At 26.3% G+C, this 24,722-nt stretch overlaps 1 protein-coding gene across 24 annotated transcripts; it reads left to right on the top strand.

Moving 5' to 3' along the window:
- Positions 1-469: 469 nt before the first annotated feature.
- Positions 470-24,176, top strand: LOC130672129 (tropomyosin Per a 7.0102). Of its 24 annotated transcripts, none has more exons than XR_008990633.1 (11): positions 470-625; positions 1,703-1,838; positions 2,781-2,906; positions 10,671-10,804; positions 12,425-12,542; positions 14,904-14,974; positions 15,652-15,727; positions 15,941-16,003; positions 17,389-17,458; positions 20,606-20,748; positions 20,882-21,192. XR_008990633.1 is itself a non-coding variant. In XM_057476451.1 (10 exons), the coding sequence occupies exons 2-10, from the start codon at positions 1,725-1,727 to the stop codon at positions 22,634-22,636; spliced, it is 855 nt and encodes a 284-aa protein (XP_057332434.1). In that variant the 5' UTR covers positions 470-625; positions 1,703-1,724; the 3' UTR covers positions 22,637-23,501. The 24 variants fall into 24 exon arrangements, 15 of the variants coding, with proteins under 15 accessions (XP_057332434.1, XP_057332433.1, XP_057332432.1 ...); XR_008990630.1 differs by lacking the exons at positions 12,425-12,542; positions 14,904-14,974 and adding exons at positions 12,795-12,912; positions 14,524-14,594 and having other exon boundaries at positions 472-625; XR_008990631.1 differs by lacking the exons at positions 12,425-12,542; positions 14,904-14,974 and adding exons at positions 12,795-12,912; positions 14,524-14,594 and having other exon boundaries at positions 477-629.
- Positions 24,177-24,722: the final 546 nt, after the last annotated feature.

Here is a 24,722-nt window from a genome sequence, read left to right as displayed (position 1 = left end):
ATAATTTTATTATCACTTTAAATATTAATTACAAATTGTCACTAATTAATTATCTTTAATACACCCATTGATGATTTAAAAAAAAAGAATCTCTAGTCTAGTAGTGAAAATAAACTCCACCTAATTACAGAAAAATAAATAAAACAAAGTCTCCAATTACACATTTTTTAAAATTGGTATCGAAAACTAGGTCATAAATGATTTTTCATCATCAAGAAAATAAAAAAAGGTCACACCGTCATCCCCACTTAAAATTCCATAAAACCAAAGCAAATAATCTAAGCTCCATCTCCATGATTAAAAGTCTAAAGATATATTCTGTTGCGTGTACATTTCCGTAGAGGATTCTGGTGGCTAAGAGAAGATCCAAGATCTCTTCTTTGGTGTCTTGTTTTTGGTTGCAAGCCCAAGTTACCGCGGGGTCAGGGGGTAGTGCCAACATTGGCGTCGAACTCGAGTGGAATTCTCTAGGCTTTTTTCGAAACATCTCACCGGCACTCACGATACTCTTCGTCGAGAGGAAGGGATATTTCGACGGCGAAGCTTCGAGGATTATTGCCAGTATTGAGTCAACGTGCAACTTAGAAGCATCTACTCGACAAGCTTATAATTTTATTATTTTTCAGTACGTGAGTGTTCCATGTGCATTTTTTATTTATTTATTTCATTCAATTTAAATTACTAATAATTTTATTTTTTTTAATTTCTAACAAAAAAAATTAATAAATAATTTTTCATTCAAAAATTTTTTATATTTTCTTAATTAATTTTTTAAAAAGTAATTAAGGAAATTAATAATTTTTTCAAAATTATTCACTAATTTTTTTTTGTCTGAACTATTTGAAAATTTATGAGTAAATTTTTAAATTTAAACAGAAGATTATTTTTGAAAAAAAAATTGTAAAGAAGTCGAAAAATTTAGTAGTAAAATAAATAAAATGTAACAAAACACCGAGGCGATCATTATAAAGTTGAATAATATTCTGGGTAACCCGAAAAGGTCCGGTGTGGTGGTATCTGACATAGACGTGATACCTCCACCCTCTGCCAAAGTAAAAATAACTTACCCTCGCGATTCACACTCAGCAGTTAACGCCGCGCGTACATAAAACGATCCATTTTAAATAATCGTAACTTACGTCAGCATATTTTCCAGTAAACAATAACATAAATCTCGGTAATCTCGTTACCAAAACTCGTTTCTTATTTTTAACTTTCTCGAGTCGAAAAAAAAATGAAACTTTGATAATTAAATAAATTTTCACGGGACAGAATTTATTTAAACGGACCATATTTGGCGGCATTCGAAGAAGGAATTGACCTTCTGCCTCTGATTCTTGTTAGCCGTGATCTCATACAAATTTATTTCAAACAACTTTGCTAAATAAATAACATTTGTTAGCTCAAGTTACAGTTTATTTAGAAAATATAAAAAAATTATTTTCAAATCCCGAAGAATTTTCTCGATAAATTTTTTCACGCCCCGTTTTTAAATACAGCAGAGACCTTCTTCTATTATTAGACTTCCCAACTTTTCTAATTATAATTTAATCCAGTACGATCTGCTTCAAATTTTATTTGTCATGACAATTTTATTTTTAACCCGAAATTGAAATTAATAATGAAAATATATATATTTTTTTTTAAATTTACTCCGTTCGAAAGATACTAAAAAGTTTATTTTATGATTTACATATTTCAGAAGTTAAAAAAAAAAAGAAACCATGGACGCGATCAAGAAGAAGATGCAGGGAATGAAGCTGGAGAAGGACAACGCGATGGATCGCGCCTTGTTGTGCGAACAACAGGCCCGCGATGCGAATGCGCGTGCAGAAAAGGTCATTATTCTTTTTAAGAAAAAGTTCACTCTCAAAATATAACAAAAAAAAAAACAAACATTTCGTTCCTCCCTCTTTTTAATCCATTCCAAAGTGAATGAAAAATAATAATTTATTCAAAAGTTCGAGACTTCACGGTCATATTTATTGACAAATATCACTATGAGGTCAATGTAATTAGAAATTAATCATCAATCATTTTTTCAAAATGTAAAATAAAAATTTTCTCACTTTAAGTCTGGTAGAAATTCAGAAATTCTATTATTTTTGAAAAAAAAATTACTCTGATGATTTTTAAAGTAGACAATATCGATTCTTATTCAAAATATATGAGAAGAAATTTATGTAATTATATGAAAACATATATATATTATTTATTTTAAATTTTAGACGACTTTTCAATTATAAAATTTCATAATTTTAAAAAACTTATCGATTTTTATGAAAATTTAGTAAATAATTCCTTGGAAAAAAAAAAAAGTTAAAGCTTCAGCTCAAAAATTTGATAGAAAACTCATATGATAAATTTTTCATGTCTTATATAAATTTATAAGATTTTCCAATTAATTTTCCATTGCATTGACCTGATATAGGGCAAAGGTACCGTTTTTGGCGACTTTGGCCAGTTTTGGACACTTGAAAAATTTTATCAAAATAATTTTTAAAAAACGCAATTAGTTTCCAAAATGTCTACAGATACTTTTATCACACTAGCAAAATGGAAATTTTATTTTCTACTTTTTCATTTTAAAAAAAAGTATTAAATGTCCAAAAATGGAACAGCGGCCACAAATGTCACTTATGCCCTAAGCAAATAATAAAATTTTGTATGAATTATCAGTAAATACGATCGTCAAAGTCTCAGTCATACATTACATTACAAAAATTCAAATTTTCACCCTGAAATTATGAAACTGACTAATAAAGATGATTATTAATTAGGCCGAAGAAGAGGCCCGTGCTCTCCAGAAAAAAATCCAAACTATCGAGAACGATCTCGATCAAACCCAAGAAGCTTTCATGCAAGTCAACGCCAAGTTGGAAGAGAAAGACAAAGCTCTCCAAAACGTAAGTGTATTATTTAATTTATATACAAAAATTACCCATAGTATTTACATATTTTGAAACTCCGAAAAAATGGCTTCGAAAGAAAAATTTTTCCAAGCGCAAATGCCTCCAGCAAAGTGCTGCCCTCTAATCTGTCTTACCGACAGTGTCTAAAATATAAACAATTAGTCAATAAAATGGCCGACAGACGGCGTGAGTTTGAGACTAATGACGAGCGCGACGGCCTAAAAAAGGGTGGGGATGCCGGAAGGTAACGACTGCGTGAGAGATGTTACACGCACACAGTGATGCGTGGACAAGTCGTGCTCGCTAGCGTTTTAAAGATTTAGGAGCACAGAGCCAAGTGGGGGGTTGACAATACCCATACGTGAACACACACAACGTTATCTCACCTACAAAACGTGCAAACCCGATAATAAGATAAAGAGAGACAGTGACAGACAAAATGGCGTTTATAATTCTGGTGCAGTGGTAGCAGTGCTCGCAAGAGCAGCCACAGCGGGTGTTTTAATTTTGCTAGGTCACTAGGTTGGTAGGGAGAGATTGTTATTGTTGGTATTACTTTATAGTTTGTTGTTGTTGTTGTTGTTGTTGCTGTTATTTTAGTAACTGGTACGATAAAGTATATCGTAGCTCACAGATATCACCTAGAGCACTAGTGATAAACTGATCCCGAAGGGTATGGATCAAACGTACACGTCGACCACCAGAAGACGTGGTCACCAGCACCATCCGCGACATGCGACCAGAAGAAGACTCGACATTTCCAACAGAGGACCCGCGCAGTGTGGCCCAGTTGGTGTTGATCAACAAAATCAACGTAATCTAGAAACAGATGACAAATGTCTGAAGTCTCTGACGTTAACTCTGTCTTTGGATCACTGTCCTGACAGCATTAAAGTACCAGGACAATTGGACGGTGAATTGAATGATTCAATTGAGACGGTCCAATTACGAGTTAAGCCCGCGCAGTGTGGCAGATCCAAAGACACTAGAGAGTCTTCTGCTAAGAGCCAGAGTCGCAAAGTCAGACTTGAATTGAATGACACTAGCAATTGTAATAAGAGGATAAGTGATGCTGGTGACAAGGGAGTAAATAAAGAGACCACGAGTCCGGAGCCTGAGCACGCGGTCGCGAGGGCTCGCGGTGACGGTCATTCAGACGACGAAGCGCCTAATGAAGAAGACCCAGAACTGGTCGAACTCGCGAAGCTGAGGTGTCCTAGTGAACGGACAGAAGTTACTGCTGAGAGAGAGGCGAGAAGGCGCAAAAGATGCGCCGACTATCCCGGTCTGGCCTTCGGGTCTTCGATATTCTCCAGTGACACCATGATGAAGTTCAGTCTTATCAGAAATGAACTGCAGAATATTATGAGCAATCAGCTCAAGAGGGTAAATATTTTCCTGGTTTTTTTAGGAAATTTTTTGTTTCATTTAAAATTTTCAGAACTATCGAGTCATCGAGTGGATGTGACCTGGTCACGTGTTAGGTCAATGATATTACTCGGGTATTTTTATTGATGGTCTATAAAATCAGCAACGGGTTTTATTTAATACCGTTCAATGCTGCTGCCAAGTACTTTCTAAAAATGTTACGGGTTATTGGGATACTTGGATTTAATATTCAATTATTTTATTTAGTTTTTTGCTTTATTTTCGTTATTGTAAATAAATAAAGAGGTTGGTAGTGGTGGAGGTTGATGCGGGTACATCTGGTATTTTGTAATGAGCTAAAAATATTTAAACTAACTTGATCCAGTGACTTTAAAATATATCTCGGGCAATTGCGTAAGATCATTCGAGAATGTTATTGCAAATATTTAAATTATTCTGAAGTTAGCTGACGTCTAGTAATTTTTGGATTTTTTTCAAAGCGATAAATTATTTTAAAAATTGCACTTATAGTTTTCAAAATTTTCTACATGTGCATTTTTTTAGTTTTTTTTTTTATTCAAATTTTATTGTTGAAAAAAAATTCAAAAATTGTCAATTGTCTGCAAACTTCGGGGTCACTGAAATTAGCCGACGTTTGATAGTTTTTGGATTTTTTTTTAAATGATAAATAATAAAAAAAAAAATTTTTCTAAAAATTACACTGATAGTTTTTTTAATTTTCTACATGTGCATTTTTTTAGTTTTCTTTTATTCAAATTTTATTGTTGAAAAAAAATTCAAAAATTGTCAATTGTCTGCAAACTTCGGGGTCACTGAAATTAGCAGACGTTAAGAATTTTTGGATTTTTTGAAAAACGATAAATAATAAAAAAAAATTTTTTTTTTTAAATTACACTTATAGTTTTTTTAATTTGCCACATGTGTATTTTTTTAGTTTTTTTTTTTACTCAAATTTGATTGTTGAAAAAAAAATCCGAAAATTTTTGTCTGCTAACTTGGGAATTTTCAATTGCATCAAAATGCTCCGAATATCAAAACTTTATTATTTATACCTCGAGTATAATTTAAATAATCTATTAAATTAACATTGACCTGCTTAGACAATTTGTAGAGGGCATTAGAGCGGATATTCAATTTAATATTATAGTAAATAATTTTTTTTAATATTTCAATGCAGTCTATTAAACTTTTGATCTTCGATGTGTTTTGGAGTTACCATTTTTGTTTTAAGTCAATGGAATATTTTTGTGGAAAAATCGATGACTAATGCAGCAATAGGGTTTTATGATTCTTCGAATAGTATATAGCTTGTACTTGATATATATTTGGCTACAATCCAGATGAGAGGATGTTTAAAAGTGTTTCACTGTTGCTGTTCACAGCTGTTATACATATACGCAACCAAAAATAAATCATCAAAGAAAAAGAAAAAAAATATATGATATTGTTGTACATGAGAATGACTGACGTTTTTATTCTATGGATAATTTATACTTTTTTTAATTTTTAATAATTAATAGACATTAATTTTTTGAGAATTTATAACTTGAATTTAAAAAAAAATTCAAATTTTTTAAAGTTGCCGCGAATCCTGTAATTTTTTATGATCCTGAAGTTAGTAGACAATTAAAAATTTTTGAATTTTTTTTCAACTCAGTTACAAAAAAAAAAAAAAAACTAAAAAAATGCACATGTAGAAAATTTAAAAAACTACAAGTGCAATTTTTTAAAATATTTTTTTTTTTGTAATTTACCCTTTTAAAAGAAATTAAAAAATTATTAGACGTCGGTTGACTTCAGTGTCATAATTTTTTTTAAATTAAAAAAATTCAAAGGTTTGATTTTTTTAAATTGCTGGTAATTAGTGGCCCTAAAAAAAAAACAGGTCGCGGATGAGTAAATTTAATGATTCAAAATTTTAATTGAAGTTTTTTTTGTCTAAAAAATATTTAGTCAATTAAAAAAAATTTGATTTGAAATTTGAAGCTCGAGACGACTTTACTTTTTAAAAAAAAATAAAAATTCAGTTATAACTGAGTATTAAATTTAATTTCCAATTACAATTTACTAATAAATTTTTTTTCGACTCCGAATTCAAGTTTACAAAAATTCATTTGAATTTAAACAAAAATTACTACACGTTATAAAAATACTTATCATTCTAAAAGAATTTTGTAAATTTACAATAACGATGAATCATTTCCATATATAGAGCAACAATAATAACATTTGATAATAAGAGCTGACGTAATCAACATACCCAACATTACAAACAATAATTAAAAAAATAAACAATTTTAAAAAATAATGAAATTCCATATTTAAAATAATCGTGTACTAATTTGTCAATAAAATAAAGTATCAGTATACATATAAAAAAACCCTCAGCAATCGTAACCCACACAACTCCTACGTTAAAAAACTCCATACATACATAAATTTAATGAATCCATATAAAAATCTCTATACTACATATATATAGACATATATATTACCCCTACATTACATCAGTACATAAATATAGCAAAGTACTACTAGCGTATTACGGATAAAGCTCACAATGTCTATTAGTATGTAAAAAAAAAGAGTACAAATAAAAAAAATTAAAAAAAAAAAAATGAACAATGTTTGAATTGTTCGAGAATTCAAACCATGGGCGCGCACATCACGGGCGCGGTATTTCCGGGACATGACACCGCGACCGCCGCCTGTCAGCCAGCTGCCCATAATAAAATTAAATATACGCGGGAAAATTCAAATTTGAATTAAAAATTAATAACCGCTGGGTAATAAGCAATTTTTAATTGATAATTAACTCAATAAATTAAGCGGGGATGGTTTAAAAAACAATTGATTTCCCGCACAAGGACTACTTGTCAATGACGCCATTGTAACTTGTAGCGGGAACTGCTTTAAAATTCAAACTGCGCATGCGCGGCGTCCGGTGGCTGGAGTCCGCCATCTTAATCCGAAATCAGTCAGTGGTCGACAGTTTGGAGTATAGTCGACTTTCATTCACTCTTCGATCATTCCATCAGTTTATTTAATAAATAATTATTATTATTACGTACACTACATACATTCCAACATATTCACATACATATATATGTATAAACAAACATATATGTATTGAAACTAATTATTATATATATTTAGGTAGACCCCATAGTAGATACGTGTTGGAATAAATTGTTATTATTATAATTAATAAAATCCGGTGTTTTGACGATATATATATATACATATATATTTATATATATATATATATAATTTTTTTTTTACGAAGCCGCGTACGTTTTCCCAGTGACAAGTTACAAGTGCGGGTAATTTAATTGGGGATATAATTTGTTTACTATTTATTTAAATATTTAAAAAAAAAATAATGGCGATGCAAGTGCAAGGTACGATCCTCGATGTACTGAAGAAGAAAATGCGACAGACTAAAGAGGAAATGGAAAAATATAAGGACGAGTGTGACGAATATCAGAAACGGTTGCAGGTGGAAGTGATGCGACGAGAGGAAGTGAGTTTTCTCGGGTTCATTTTACTTTTATTTTATTTTAGAGAGGGGGTGGAAATTCTTAAATGGAGTTGGGGTTGAAGTTGGAGTCGGCATTCAAAGAGTAATGATTTAAAAAAAAAAATGCTTAATTTACTTGGCGTCTAGTGTTTCTGTATCGAATCGATCGTGCGTGTCAGGTTTGCTAGTCGCCAAGCAGACACTTTTTGAGTCATTCAGGGGAGGGGCAGATTTTATTATTTACTTTTACTGATTAATATTTAAATGCCTGGGGTAAAAAAGAAAATAAAAAAAAAGTTATAAATAATAAGACTTTTTTTACACCGAAAAAAATTGATCTTTTTTTAGGCATTTGTTATTTTTCTAGATGGGAGCTAAGAGTTAATATTTAAGAAATAATTTTGAATTCAAGTTCAAGTCGATGTGATTTAAGCAAACGTTTAATACCTGGAAGAGGAAGCTAACCGGCTTTGCTCGTGAACCGTGGAATCTAGTAATCACAGCATGTAATTGGTCACGCATTTACACGCAAGCGCATTTGTCAGTTCGCCTTTAAAAACACCTGATACACTTTTTTCCTCTTCATTATTATTATAATTACAACATTAAATACATTTTTTGACCTCCGGGTAAATCTATCACTTGACACAATATTATTAATCACCATTAATATTATCATTAATTATCTCTCCATATAAACAATTTGAATTTCCCGCAATATTCAAAATATTTATCAAGTTATTTTTAAGCGATTACTCCGATTTAAAAAAATTTTCATTTAATTAAACTTCAAATGAATAATCGTGTCTCGTATATATGTCTATATATATACATATATATAAATGGTCAAAATACCATTAAAATCAATAGGTTACTCATGTATTTAGAAAGGATTACAATGTGGTACGAGTGAAACCTATCGAAGAATCTCATGACAGTATTTTATTACATTAGCCCTCTTACTGTATCAAATATTTTCTTTCTCTTTCATTTTACATATAAATCCATATATATATTTATATGTATATGTATATATATATTTAGCTGCAGATCGGAAAGAAGTTTGAGAAGCGATGATGAAACTCACGGAACTTGACCCAACATCTTACCGGTTTCTCAAATATATATACATATATATATATGTAAAATGAATTGAGCTTGTAAATAATTCGAGGTCATGTTTTAGACAAATACTAAAAACTTACGTAATTATTTAAAACTTTTATTTCATAATAATAAATATTTGAATATTAAATTACTAATAATTATTTATTTTAGTAAATGACAATATGTCAAAAAATTTCTTTCCATATGACATTTACTCCAAAAAAAAAAAATAATATAAAGAAATGAAGACATTACTTTATATTGAGTATTAATGTCATGACAATTTCATTTAATAACTGATTGATGATCGATTACAATCGAGTTTATTATTCAGTAATTGACATGATTTATATTTTTGAGTACTGATATATTTATCATTTATTTTTTTTGCTTGACTTCTTTTTATTACTATATTTGTTACCACGTGGGTATTGTCAAGCGAATTGTATCAATAGATTTGCGTACACGTCTAAAGTATTTAATAATTAAAGGTAACTGAACTTAAAGAGCCAACACGTCTTTTCATTGTACAGTAAATTGACTCTAATTGTGCACACGTATTGTAACTACGTGCTTAGAGGCATCATTGCTCATGCTCATGTTATATTTGTTAATAGTCTAGTCTTGCATAATTTTAACAACATATATATGTATATATTAGCTCATAGTTTTACGTAAATTGCCTTTTATGTTTAAGTTTAAACGCTTATTTTTAATTAACATAAAAAGAAAATTATGATACTGAAATTAGCCATCCAGTAATTTTTAGATTTTTTTTTAAATGATAAATTACAATAAAAAAAAATATTTGAAAAAATTGCACTTCTAGTTTTTTTAATTTTCTACACGTGCCTTTTTTTAGTTTTTTTTTTGCAATTGATTTGTTGAAAAAAAAAAAAACAAAAATTGTTAATTGTCTGGTAATTTCACGAAACTGAAGTTAGCCGACGTCTAATAATTTTTAGAGTTTTTTTTTAAAAGATAAATTATAATAAAAAAAATTGCACCTGTAGTTTTTTTCATTTTTTATACGTGCATTTTTTTAGTTTTTTTTTTTTTTTACAATTGATTTGTTGAAAAAAAAAAACCAAAAATTGTTAATTGTCTGGTAATTTCACGAAACTGAAGTTAGCCGACGTCTAATAATTTTTAGATTTTTTTTTAAACGATAAATTATAAAAAAAAAAATATTTGAAAAAATTGCACCTGTAGTTTTTTTCATTTTCTACATGTGCATTTTTTTAGATTTTTTTTTTTTGTAATTTATTTGCTGTAAAAAAATCCGAAAATTGTTAATTATCTGCTGGCTTCAGGATCAAGAATTTTTTTTTTTTTTTTTTTACTATTGAATGAAAAAAAAAATGATATATATTTTTAAAAACATGGGAAACTTAACAAGCGTATAATAGTTGTCACGACTGATGGATGGGACATAAAATAAAATAAATCCATAACGGATGTCCGGACTGATTCGTTTACTAATAAAAAAAGATAAATTACGTGATTTATCCACTTGTTCAATACAAATTATATTTTATTTCCTACTACGGTATTTTATTTTACAATAAAATTGGGCGGGGCATTTGTATCAATGGAGATTGTCACGATTCACTAAACTGTGTAATACTACGACAGTTAAAAAAAAATATAAAAATATTTTCATTCATTGAATGAAATTTCAAATTTCAAGTAATTAATAAATGAACAAATTAATTAATGTAATATTTTTTTAATTGTTTTAGGCTGAATCAGAAGTAGCAGCCCTCAATCGTCGCATCCAGTTGCTTGAGGAAGATCTTGAAAGATCTGAGGAACGTTTGGCAACAGCAACCGCTAAACTAGCAGAGGCTTCTCAAGCCGCTGATGAGAGCGAACGGTACGAAATAATAATAAATTAATTAATTTATTATTTAATTAACTATACTGTAAAAAATCAGGAGTCAATCCGGAGTAGAAACCGCCTTTATTTAAATTCGAATTCACTCCGTTACTCAGAGTTTCGGAGTTAATAAAAAATCACTCCGCATACGGAGTAAATAGGGTCTGATTTTTCATCTAAATGATCTGGATTTTATTTCAATCCACATTTACTCCAATTCAGAGTTTTGAAATTAAAATTAATTCTCCTTAGAAGTAAATTTAACTCCAGGGAATTAAATAATTAAACAGTCCGCTCCATGTTCACTCCGTAAATTTTTTACAGTATCAATTAATAATAACTTTCTTTTTATGAACAAGAGTTAAAAATACTCATATATATTTATGGCTCATTAAACCGTATTAAATTTATCTACGTGACCTTTATCGAATCAATGAGTACTGAGTAAATATTATAAATAATCAATCAATCAATTAATAAGTTAATAAAAGTCAGTGTCATTTAACGTCTCGTGGTCTGTATTTTTAAGCCTGAGCTGTATGATTTTAACTCTTGTTCATTGTATGTCTTTTACGCTTCATTAAAGTATTAAAAAAAAAAAAAAAATATTAAAATACCAAGATAATGATACGTGATTTACAGTTTTGGTAATGTTGCGTTCATGATGCGTAAGAGATTCACGATGCCCTTCGTTCTATGACCAAATCATCATTTTTATGCATACCTTTCACTAACACTCATATTATATATATTTTTTTTTCTTATCTTGTCACGTTTAAAGTACGCATTTATTTATGAGTGTATTGAATGTAAGCGAGTGTATGTTTTACAAATATATATATATATATATATATAAAAGTAAACTTACACCGGTGATTCACCGGGATGTGGATGACTCTATCGTAAACCAACAAGGTTATCTAAATCATCGTGATATTTATTTCTATGTAGGATTTTATTTTTTAAATAAAATTGCGGATGGCCGCAAGAAGTTGACTCCATGGTCGAGTAAAAATAAATATATTTTTTATATTTATCCTTAAAAGGAAATTTTTAAAAAAATCATAAGAATTTGGTCATTGAACGAAGGGAATTTTTAATTCATTTCATTTTTTGGGTTCACGATTTTCAGACAATTTTTTAAATTATTTTTTTTTTTGAAATTAATTATAAAGAAAATTAATTAAAGTAAAATCTGATTTTCTGCAAAATAAATTTTGAATCACTGGTAAATTTTTAAATTTTAAATAAAATAAATTAATGAATTTTTTTTTTATTGATTTTAAAAAATTGTCGTGAAATTTAAATAATGACGAGCGTTGGAATAATATAATAAATATGTGAATTTAATTAATAAATTATTAATACAAAAGATAAATTTTTATAACGTCCGGTTCGATGGCATTGATTGGAAACGTGTTTTGTATAAACAATTATTAAAATTCTTCATTAATTGATCAATTAAAATACCCACGGTGTATCAGAAAGTATTTTCTTCTATAAATAGTCAGTTTTTTTTTTCCTAATACGAATTTAATTAAAAAAAAAATTATCTTCCAACGCAAGACATTATTTAGTATAAATAATTAAGAACAAGTTAATAAAAAAAATGATTAGGATACGCAAGGCACTCGAAAATCGTACAAACATGGAGGATGACCGAGTTGGAGCCCTGGAACAACAGCTTGCCCAGGCCAAGTTAATTGCCGAGGAGGCGGATAAGAAGTACGAGGAGGTGGGTTACGTATTTTCGCGACGATCAATAAAAAACTCACTTTTTTAAATTTTTAAACTGATCAATTTTTACCGCCAAATTTTCAAATAAATTTTCAGTGGAAACAAAAATTGATCGTTTAAAAAAATTTTGTCCCACAGATTCATCAGTAGCAGAGCTGAGTCGTCATAGATAATAAGTTAATATAAACTATATACGTACATAAAATATGATATTTATGATGAAATTTTGTTGCATTAAATAATAAAATAGCGCAAGGAAAATACTCGAGAACCGGAGTTTGGCAGACGAAGAGCGCATGGATGCTCTGGAAAATCAGCTGAAGGAGGCTAGATTCCTTGCGGAAGAGGCTGACAAGAAATATGACGAGGTTTGCGAACCTACAACAAGTTATCGTGACTGCAGTGATAACAATAACGATTATCATGATAATGATAAAAATAATAATAATAATATAAATAATAATGATGATGGTTCCTAGTCGATAGCAAAGTGCCTATAACCCTAATAACTCGCTACTTGTTGTGTGTTCCTCGCTCGTTAAATTATATCGTGTCTTTCGACACCAATCGACATATATTATTTCATAATTGTTATTTACAGTTATCAGTTATCAGTTAACTTAAGGCTGTGAACGGTTTTTTTTTACAAAAATTTTAATAACGAAATAAAAAAGAGTAAAATCAAAATGAAGAAAAGATAAATAGGAAAATTTTGGTTTTTTTTTGGTGATCAAATAGCTGGTGATTAAAAGCGTGTGAATATTTTTATGTGCGGGTTTTATGGTTAAATATTTTCAAAAAATGAAAATTTTATAGGAAAAAAAAATGGTGTTGTGGAGTGAAAAATACGAAAATATTTTTTCGATTTTTAAAATTAGTTTTTATTTTTAATTTTTTTTTTATTATTATTATTGATTAATATTCATGGGGATATTTATGGTTACATGACGACATTGATTGTCGTCAATACTTTTAAATAGATTTATAATTATTATTATAATATAATATATATTTTAAATACGATAGAGAAGTACGCGGTGTTAATTAACGATAAATATATTTGTGGCCTCAGTAAAAAAAAATTTAGTGAACTCAAAATTTAATTTAGATAAAAATGTTGCCAAATTTGAATTTTTTAAATCTGTGCTGTGATTTATATTTTTTAAAACGCGGTCTAATGAAATGAACTATTTTTATTTTATATAAAAATTTTTTTCGGGTGATCGTTTATCGATTATTAACTTTTTATTTAATGCTCGATTGACTTCTTCACAACTGGGCTACGAAACAGAGGCAAGTCGGGCATATTTTTTATTTACTAAACATAGGCCACGATAAATATTTTTAGTTACAAATTTAAATAAAAATAAGATTGTTTTTTTGGAAAATGGTCACAGGTATCAAGGAACGGAGTTTGATTTCCACTACTAATTTAATAATTTCTTTTTTTTTTAAGTAATTAATTAATAGGACTAATTAAAAGTGTGGGCTTTTATTAAATTGTTCAAATTTTTAAATTTAAATTTATCATAACAATTTAATCTTCAGGACAATGCAGTTTTGTTTTAAAAATTTTTTAATAGCATCCGAGTGAAATGTAATTTTCTTTTACAAAAAATAAAAAAATTAACTAAATAATTCAAAGTCAATAATTTTAAAAAAATTGGATAGAGAATAAAATTTAATTAAAAAAAAAATTATGACACTGAAGTTAGCCGACGTCTAAAAACTTTTAGATTTTTTTAGAACTAAAAAATTTTTAAAAATTGCATTATAGTTTTTTTAATTTTCTACATGCGCATATTTTTTTTATTGTAATGGATTTGTTGAAAAAAAAAATTATTAATTGTCTGTTAACTTCAGGATCGTAAAAAAATTGGCTTCGATTTATTGTCAGTTATATAAATAATTAATTAAACGTCAATATAAACGTCAAGCAAAAAAAAATAAAAAAATAAATGAATTGTTTATTAAACTAGGTCGCCCGTAAATTGGCTATGGTTGAAGCTGATCTCGAACGTGCTGAGGAACGTGCAGAAGCTGGAGAATCGTAAGAATCGTTTATCGTCGTTTTGTTTGTCTAATTTCGTTGTTGCTTATTCATTTATTTTGTTATATTATTTTTTATGTCAATTAACGATCGAGTAAATCCTAATTGTTCACGGATTGTCACCCCAACCCAACGCGTTATTAGACTTGTTTTTTTTACTAAAATATTTCAGGACAATCAATCCAGGGGCCCGGACCGCAATGACTTTTGCACGTTTTTATTTAATTTAAATTAAAATTTGTTATTTTTTTTTATTTGACTTATTTTATTTAAAATTGCTTTGCATGACGTGTTGGCTGTTGACCATAGGTCGCAAGGAAACTAGTCATGATGGAACAAGATCTTGAACGCGCTGAAGAAAAAAATGAAGTTTCTGAATCGTAAGTTTGTCAATTGCTTTGCATGATTTTTTTTGAATTCCATAAAAAATGCCCATAAAAACATAAATTTTTATATCATTTATTTATTCATTACAATTTATTTATTTATTTATTTATAAAGAGACCCAACAGCCATATGGCCAATAACAGGGTCACAGTAAGATACACAAGTATTAGCATACAAAAAAAAATTTTAGGATAGATCACTATGAATTGTCTTCCAAAAAAATAAGGATATAAATAATAATATTGGAATATAATAAAAAAAAAAAAAAAAAAGATAACATAGAAACAAAATTTAAATTACATTTTTGAAGACAGGGTACTAGTGTAACTAGTTACCAGCGCAAAGTTACCAGAACATAAGAGGATGTATTTTATTATTATTATTTTTCTTTACACTCTCATATTTATTTTTATTTTTATTTTATTATATATGAATATACGGATATATGTGTTATGTAAGTATATAAACACATTTTTATACATATATTTATTATTATACACACACAATATTATACATACACTATACATACATAATATAACAAAAATTTAAATTTTTATTACTCTATTTTCCAAAGCAAAAAAAATGAGAAATTAATTTTGAAATGATATAAAAATTTATTTATAATTATTATCAAAAATATATATGATAATAAATTAATTTTTTTTTACAGGAAAATCGTTGAGTTGGAAGAAGAATTACGTGTTGTTGGTAACAACCTCAAGTCACTCGAGGTATCAGAAGAAAAGGTAATATTAATTTTTATATATATTTATAACTTCACTCATATGATCGAAAAATTCAATTAAAAATCTAGATCAATTAGCGGAATTGAAGTAAATTTTTGTTATTTAGTCCGAGTAAATTTTTTTTAAAAATATGTAGAGTACGGGATTGTTTAGAAACATTAATATAAAAAAAAAGAGAAAAAGAAAGGAAAATAATGTTTGTACGATGTATAGGCCAACCAACGTGAGGAGGAGTACAAGAACCAAATAAAGACACTGACCACTCGTCTAAAGGAGGTACTAATTAGTGCCTACTTTGCACGGTGTTTGATCGCGTGCTTAACGATTTTGCAACTGGCTTTTAACAAAACCTTTTAAATAATTCGATAATTTAATAAATAACTGATAACCCGTTAGATTTAGAACATCCGTAAGAGACGTCATCTAGGAAACAATCAAATCATCCATTGCTTTAGATTTTTTTTTTTTTTTACTAACTATTGTTGTTTTATTTTGTTTGTTTGATTGGTGTGTTCACTAAAAAAAACTAGGCGACACAGAGAGAGGAAAATTTCGAAGGACAAGTGAAGATCCTTGACAGTCAACTTAAAGAGGTAATTTATGTTTAAAATTTTTTGTTCACATTCAAAAACTTTTATGAATTTTCATTTAAATTTTTTACTTAATACAGAGAAAAAAATATAAAATCTTTAGAAAAAAATATATAGTAAATTTTAATTTAAATATATGAGTTATATATATCAGAAGAAATCGAACTACTGGCCCTCGTTTAAAAAAAAAAATTAAACTTCTAGATTTTTTTAAAGTTGAATATTAAAAAAAAAAATAAATACAAAAAATTTAATGAATTTCCATTTAAAAAATTATCTGTCAATTAAAAAAAAAAAATCTTTAGAAAAAATATTAAGTAAATTTTACTTTAATATATGAGTTATATATATCAGAAGAAATTGAACTACTGGCCCTCATTTAAAAAAAAAATTGAATCTGTAGACCTTTTCAAATTTGAATACTAAAAGAAAAAAAATATAACAAATTTTATGAATTTCCATTTAAAAAATTATTTGTCAATTAAAAAAAAATATAAAATCTTTAGAAAAAATTTATAGTAAAGTTTATTTATATATGTGAGATAAATATCAGAAGAAATCGAACTACTGGTCCTCATTGATAAAAAAAAAATTAATTTGAAAATCTTTCTAAAGCTGAATATAAAAAAAAAATAATAATGAAAAAATTGCGTCTTAATTTTTTTTCAACTCCAAGCAAAAGGTATAAAAATAGCAAGCATGAAATAAATATATAAATTCGCAGACAAAAATGAAATAATCTTAACAATCTGCTTGAAGAGAATAAAATAAAATAGATTAAAGCTTTGAAATAAAACCAACTGCATGTGTTCTTTGTTAGTGTTCACATTAATACTTATCTTATCTACTTCAAAATTAGAATCTTATCATTGATTAATTTAATTGTTATCATTGTTCTATAAAGAATAACTCGTAGATTATATGAGTAATATCTATTAATTTATTGAGTAAACAGTGAAATTAATCGACCCGAAGAAATTTTTTAAATTTTGAAATAGATAAGCTATCACTCCATTACTAATTATCAATTTCCAATATATAAATACTATATATCAATAAATAAATTTCTAGGCTGAAGCACGTGCTGAGTTCGCCGAGAGATCGGTTCAGAAATTACAGAAGGAGGTCGACAGGCTCGAGGGTACGTAATTTTTATTTTTTATCACCAAGAAGATAATTGATTATATATATTTATTATATATTTAAAAAATTTCCCCATTTATTAATCGTTTTATCGCATTAACATTTTTTAAATCCCCAATTAATTAATTATAATAATTAGTAATTGTTGATTTTAATTGCTGACTAAATTTTGAATTTAAAAAATATTTTAAAAATTAATATCGAGTGCGGTGAGTGTGTGCCTAAAAAATAATATTTACAGACGACCTCGTCGCCGAGAGAGAGAAAAACAAATTACTCCAGGAAGAAATGGAAGCTACCCTGCATGACATCCAGAATATGTAGACCTGCTGTTTTATTTATTAATTTAAAAAGACATTTTTTAAAATAAATTATCATTACGGTGGAATATAATTATTGATTAATAATAAATTTATACGCGTCAATAATGGTGCAGGCCCAAATAAAAGACTCGTCTTTTACTAGGCTTCATAAATTTAAATTTCAAAAAATGTCTAAGGAGAGTAATAAATAATAATAAATATTAAGTAGCCTCCACCGTCCATTGTGTGAGCATGCGCGAGTTGTATGAATGATTTAAACAAAAAAAAAGTAATAAAAAAATTAAAAAAAAAAAATCTGAATGAATGAATTATCAAATTACGTGACAAATGGGGCAATCTTCGCATTAAATAATTAAATATTAATTATTAATTATAAAAAATTTCGTTTAAAATTTTCATTTAATTTTGATACATTCCGTTAAAAAATAATTATTTCTTTCTGTTAATTATTTTTTTTTCCGTTTAAAATTATTGTTTCAATTATACTCATATTTAATTTATTTTGTGTAATTAAATATTACAATAAAAATAATAATTATTGAGCTCATTGGATTTGAAAAATATATCAATTATATTTGTTAATATAACGTAGAATTTAAAATAAAAAAAATGATAATTATATTGAAGGCATTTGAAGCCTTATTTTTTATCAGTTTATTAAGCAAGTAAGCACAGCACAATAAAAATGACTGTTGAATTATTACTGTTTACACTCCGATTGAGATAATCTGCTTCCAATTATTTTTTCTTATTTATAAATAAATACAAGTATAATATTAATGTCTTTAAATGACAGTTTAAATTTATATAATTACATATTAATTAGTTTATTTACTTAATAAAATAATAATAATACCACTAATATTATTGTAATATTAATTATATTAATTATATTTGTTTATAATATATATATATTTTCATTTTGAATTTTTATTTTGTTTTATTTTTTTTTATTTTAATTAATCACTTAATTTTTTACGATACTAAAGTTAACAGACAATTTAAAATTTTTGGATTTTTTTTACGTCAAATCTGAGGGAAAAAAAAAATTAAAAATATGCGCATGTAGAAAATTTAAAAAACTACAAGTGCAATTTTTTCAAATATTTTTTTTTATAATTTATCATTAGAAAAAAATTCAAAAATTATTAGATGTCGGCTAACTTCAGTATCATTATTTTACATGTTACTGAAGTTAGCAGACGTCTAATAATTTTTGAATTTTTTTTTAGACGATAAAACATTTAAAAAAAAATATTTGAAAAAATTGCACTTCTAGTTTTTTAAATTTTCTACATGTGCAAATTTTTATATTATTTTTTTGCAATTGATTTATTGAAAAACGAAAATTCAAAAATTTTTAAATGTCTGCTAACTTCAGTATCATTATTTTACTATACTAAAGTTCACAGACAATTTAAAATTTTTGGATTTTTTTTACATCAAATCTGAGGGAAAAAAACTAAAAATATGCACATGTAGAAAATTAAAAAAACTACAAGTGCGATTTTTTCAAATATTTTTTTTTATAATTTATCATTAGAAAAAAAATTCAAAAATTATTAAATGTCGGCTAACTTCAGTATCTTAATTTTTAAACTAATTTGTGAGCAATAATTAACCCGTTTCCTGCATGAAGAAATTTTTGTGTAAGAGTGAGTATTTAACGGTGAGTAAAAAATTTTTTTAACCGCTTATTTAATAATAATTATTTTTTATTTTGACTTAAGACGTGACATTACTGCTAATACTTTTTAGATAAATGTCAGTGATGACAAAGAGTTGAGTATTATGATTATGATTGAGTATTTAAAAAAAAATACTTGAATCAGAATCAGCATGACCGACTTCCCGTTTTGATATATAATACATTGATATTGTTATTAATATTATGAGGTTTCTAGACCAATGAGCACGCAAGTTATTCATGTCACTTTGATACTTAACTTTAAATTTACTCATTTATATATACAAGTACTCATATATGTTATATACTTGTAATATTGTCAAGTGTACACTTCCTTGACACTCGGATCACTTTAAATATTTTTTCTATTGACATTCTATATGTGCATTTAAGAAATGACGTGAATAAATTTTTTTATTACATACAAATATTTGACTCGGATTGCGAAATTTTTTCTGCTTACTGTTTTAAATATTTTAGTATAATTATGATTTTAAAAAAATATATCGCGTGCAGGTGTAATTAAATTTTCTAAGGAAATTCGCATTTAGTATAAAAGTATTGGGAAAAATTCTACATTCTATTTACTATTTTTTTTTTGTGAAAATATTTTTACGGTCACTGGTCATATATATGCTCGATGAATTTCTAGAACGTACTTAAAAACTTTTTAAAAATATTTAAATTATTTAACTTTTAAAATTTCAAATTTAAATTTATCGATTTGCCGCAAATTTTTTTTCCCATTAAATTTTTTAAAATTTTTTTACCTGACGTTTTTCAGATGAAGAATTTCATAAAATTCAGTGATAAAAATTTTTGAATAAATGTCAGATTTTTTGAAAATTTTTTTAGCAAAAATAAGTTTTAATTTTAAAAATAAATACTGACAGATTTATGATCCTAAAGTTAGCAGACAGTTAAAAATTTTCGAATTTGTTTTTCAATCACTTAATTTTAAAAATTATTTATTGTTTAAAAAAAAATTCAAAAAATTATTGGACGTCGGTTAACTTCAGCATCATGACAGATTTGACATTTAAATTTTGAATTTAATGCTTCTATACTTTTTTTTTATAATGAAATATTAATATTGATATTAATGCTTCCGTACTAACAAATAAATAAATTTCAGATGAAATGTTAGTGGAGAAAGAAAAGTACAAGGAAATCGGCGATGGATTGGATAACGCATTTGAAGAGCTTTATGGAATCTAAACAATTTCATATTATGCCTAATTTAAAATGCTTTTAGATATTGCTTTAGTTATAATGCTAGTAAGTTACTGCCGCTTGCTTTACAAAAACCATCCCCTTATAATAAAAAAAAAAAACCATTTAATTTGAAGAGAATTCATCATTGTAATTTAAATACTTGGATGTTTTTTATAAAAAAAAAAAAAAATTACAGACGAGCTGGTTAACGAGAAGGAAAAGTACAAATATATCTGCGACGACTTGGATCTCACCTTCACCGAATTGGTTGGCTAGACATCTTAGTTTCCATTTTAAGCACAACATCCTCATACACATACATACTAAAGAAATACACCAACTACTTGTACACTTGTGTTGGATATTATAAAAAAAAATTAAAAAAAAAAAACCATCTCTTTACACTATTATTATTAATATTTTTTCAACATTAATGTTGACTATTTAATAAACTATTAATTGTATTATTATGAATAATTAAAATTAATATATTATAGAAAAAAATTACTTGTTATTTATTTTCAATCCTCTACCAATTGAATCATTAAATCCTAGACCATCATTTTATAAGAAATATTCTCCCGTTTGAAAAAAAAAATTTTTTACAGATTTGTAATAAAAAAAAAAAAATTATCTCATTAATCATTTATTTTTTTAATTGAATGATTGCTAAAAAAATTCAGATTTATTTTGAATTTTGTAGTAAAAATAATTTTAAAAAAATAACAGATGTTTATTTATAAATTTTTAGTAAAAATTTTTTTTAAAAACTATTTTCCAAAATTTTTAAATAAAAAGAATTTTTTTTTTCGCAATGTTTTAAATTTTTTAGACAGTTTGAAAATATTGTAATTTAAAAATATTAATTATTAAATTTATTAATACAAATCTATCAATAAAAAAAAAACTTCTATGATCAAACTATTTTTTTTTTAAATTGAATGATTCCAAAAAATAAACCAGTTGCGTTTTTTGATTTGCAGTAAAAATAAACAAAAAATCCCTTTCAATAAAATATTTACAAAAAAAAAAATAACAGATGTTTATTTCTAAATTTTTAGTAAAATTTTTTTTAAAAACAATTTTCCAAAATTTTTAAATAATAAGAACTTTTTTTACAAAGTTTTAAATTTTTTAGACAGTTTGAAAATATAGTAATTTAAAAATATTAATTATCAAATTTATTAATCCAAATCATCAATAAAAAAAAACTTCTATAATTAATCAATTTTTTTTTTTAAATTGAATGATTCCAAAAAATAAACCAGTTGCGTTTTTTATTTTGCAGTAAAAATAAACAAAAAATCCTTTTCAATAAAATATTTACAAAAAAAAAAAATAACATGTTTATTTCTAAATTAGTAGTAAAAATATTTTTAAAAAATTTTACTGAATCTTTAATTTAAAAATTAAGTATTTAATTTATTATTAATAAATGAAAAAAAAAACTTGAATATTTATAAACAATAAAAATTTTTCCAAATTGTAATGAGAGTATATTTAAAAAATTTTTTTTTTCACATCTAACTCCCCATAAATTTTTTTTCTATTAATTTAAATTTATAGTAACGTAAAATTTAATTAAGAATTTATGATAGTGAAGTTAGCCGACGTCTCATAATTTTTAGATTTTTTTATCATCAATAAATCATTTAAAAAAAATATTTAGAAAAATCGCACTTATAGTATTTTAAATTTTCTACTTGCGCATATTTTTTTTTTCTTTTTTGTAATCGACTTGAAAATAAAAATCAAAAAATTGCTGATTGTCTGTTAACTTCAGGATCATAAGAATTTAAGTACCAAAAAACTAACAATTTCTTGTCTTACTAATGAACATTTTTCCTATCCTCTTTTTAATGTTACAGACGAGCTGACTAATGAACGTAGTAAGTACAAAGCGATCGCCGAGGAGATGGATCAAACATTCGCCGACCTCGCGGGATATTAACCGAGGATTTGAGTGATGAGCGTGAATAAAATAAAAATAAAAAAATGAACAAAATAAATAATACTGTCGTCACGCTCATCAATAAAATATTGACACTGCCATGAAAGTTATCGTGGAAGATACGCAGCTATCATCACTTATTATTATTCTTCGTCCATTCTACTCCCAGTCTACGTAAAAAATCTCCATGCCAACAATTCTTTAGTCTGTCCTTAAATTTTTTATCGTTAATTTATTGTACGATTTATGCATTCCAATGACTCGACTGAAGATTTTTTTTAATTTATTAACTAATCATCTATTTGTTGTTATTTATTATTATCATTATGATAACAATTGTAATAATTATTTAAAAATCAACGGCGCTTTCATAAAATATCATTTATAATCTATAAGTTATTGTTGTTAATTGGAATTGCTTGGGCGTAATTTTATTATTTTAAATTAAAGTACAAAATTATTTAGAGTTAATGTTTAATATTAAAAGTGTCAATTGCTTTTTTCCGTATTTGCTAGCGTAGATAAATTTTTAATAAATAAATATAAAATGTAATTTTTAACTAACATAAGACAGGGGCGAGTTGGGTCAGTTTTATTTTTACCGCCATTTTTTTATGATACTGAAGTTAGCCGATGTCTAATAATTTTTGGATTTGTTTTTCAAAACGATAATTTATAAAAAAAAATATTTGGAAAAATTGCACCTATAGATTTTTTAATTCTCTACATGTGCATTTTTTTTCATTTTTTTTTTTTTTGTCATTGATTTGTTTGAAAAAAAATTCAAAAAATTTTTAATTGTCTGTTAACTTCAGATCATCATTTTTTTCTCATATTTTCCGAGCTTTTGTAATAATTGTCAGGGTAAAATGGACTGCTAAAAAATTTAAACATTTTTATTTATTTATAAATTTAAATTTCCCGCTTTTTTTTAAATTAATAAAAATAAAAAACTAGTTTATAAAATTACAAAATGTCAATTTTTACTTCATCTGTCATCAAAATTTTATTTTAGAATCGTTACTTAACATGACCTATTTTTTATTTCAAATGTGACGGAAAGCCTGTCCATTTTACCCCGTCATTGGCCTATTTTGCCCTAGAATTTTTAATAAAATCTTGAATTATTTTTAATTTCTATTAGAAAAAAAATTCTGTCCATATTACCCCAGTATTTAATGAATAATAAAATTTTTATAACAAAAACAAATAAAATTACTGACCGATACCCCAAACTCTGACTACTAAATGCTTTAAAAAAATTATAAATCGCTTCCCTTAATTTAATTGCAATTAATTGTAGATATTTATTATTTATATTAATTACTTTTTTTTTTTAATATAAATTGTAATCTGGTAATTATCGCCGAGTGCCTATCCTCATTAACGCGAATAAATATTCGCCGTCGTCCTAATTATAACGAAACATTAAAATAAAAATACATTTCGTAATTAATAATAACAATTTTTTAAGACTATAATATTAATAATAATAATAATAATAATAATAATAATAATAATAATAATAATAATAATGTTAAGACATCAGTTAAGTGAAATAAAAAAATAAAATATGTAAAAAGATACTGCGTTTATTTTTGACTTAAAAGTAGATCACGCATAAATGTGCCATCAAATTTGTTTATTCAACTCTATTATTTTTTTTTTAACCCGGAGCATTTACACGAAAATTTTGGCACTTGTTACAATAATTATTCATAATTAATTACGAGTAATAAGACTAGTAAAATAAATAAAAAAATGACCGTAATTTTTAAAAATAAATATTTATAAGTCGCTAATTTATATCACCTATTTATTTTTCTATTCAGCTGTTCTAAATATCATTTGACACTTTTTTAATATAAATAGATCTTAGCCTTCAGATCATTGATGACTATTTTTGGATCATACATTTTATTAATAAATATCAAAATTTTTTTTTTATCGACACCAATTAATTTTTAAATCTCGAGTCCTCTTTAAATTCACCACTCAATTTCACTCACTTTTTTTGTAAATTAATTAATTAATTAATTGAATTCCCCGCCAAAAAAAATTCAAAAATTCAAATACGAAAAAATTT

This window comes from Microplitis mediator, chromosome 7 (assembly GCF_029852145.1).
Source record: "Microplitis mediator isolate UGA2020A chromosome 7, iyMicMedi2.1, whole genome shotgun sequence".
Lineage (NCBI taxonomy): Eukaryota > Metazoa > Arthropoda > Insecta > Hymenoptera > Braconidae > Microplitis > Microplitis mediator.
Note: the sequence above shows the minus strand (reverse complement) of the source record. Positions and strands in the feature narration are given on the sequence as shown.

Excerpts from the sequence above, each read along its gene's own strand:
- LOC130672129 (XM_057476444.1), top strand. The coding sequence starts at position 3,588 with ATGGATCAAACGTACACGTCGACCACCAGAAGACGTGGTCACCAGCAC. Across the intron at positions 10,805-12,794 it reads GCCGCTGATGAGAGCGAACG|CGCAAGGAAAATACTCGAGA; the intron begins GTACGAAATAAT and ends ATAATAAAATAG. Across the intron at positions 16,321-17,388 it reads TTGACAGTCAACTTAAAGAG|GCTGAAGCACGTGCTGAGTT; the intron begins GTAATTTATGTT and ends ATAAATTTCTAG.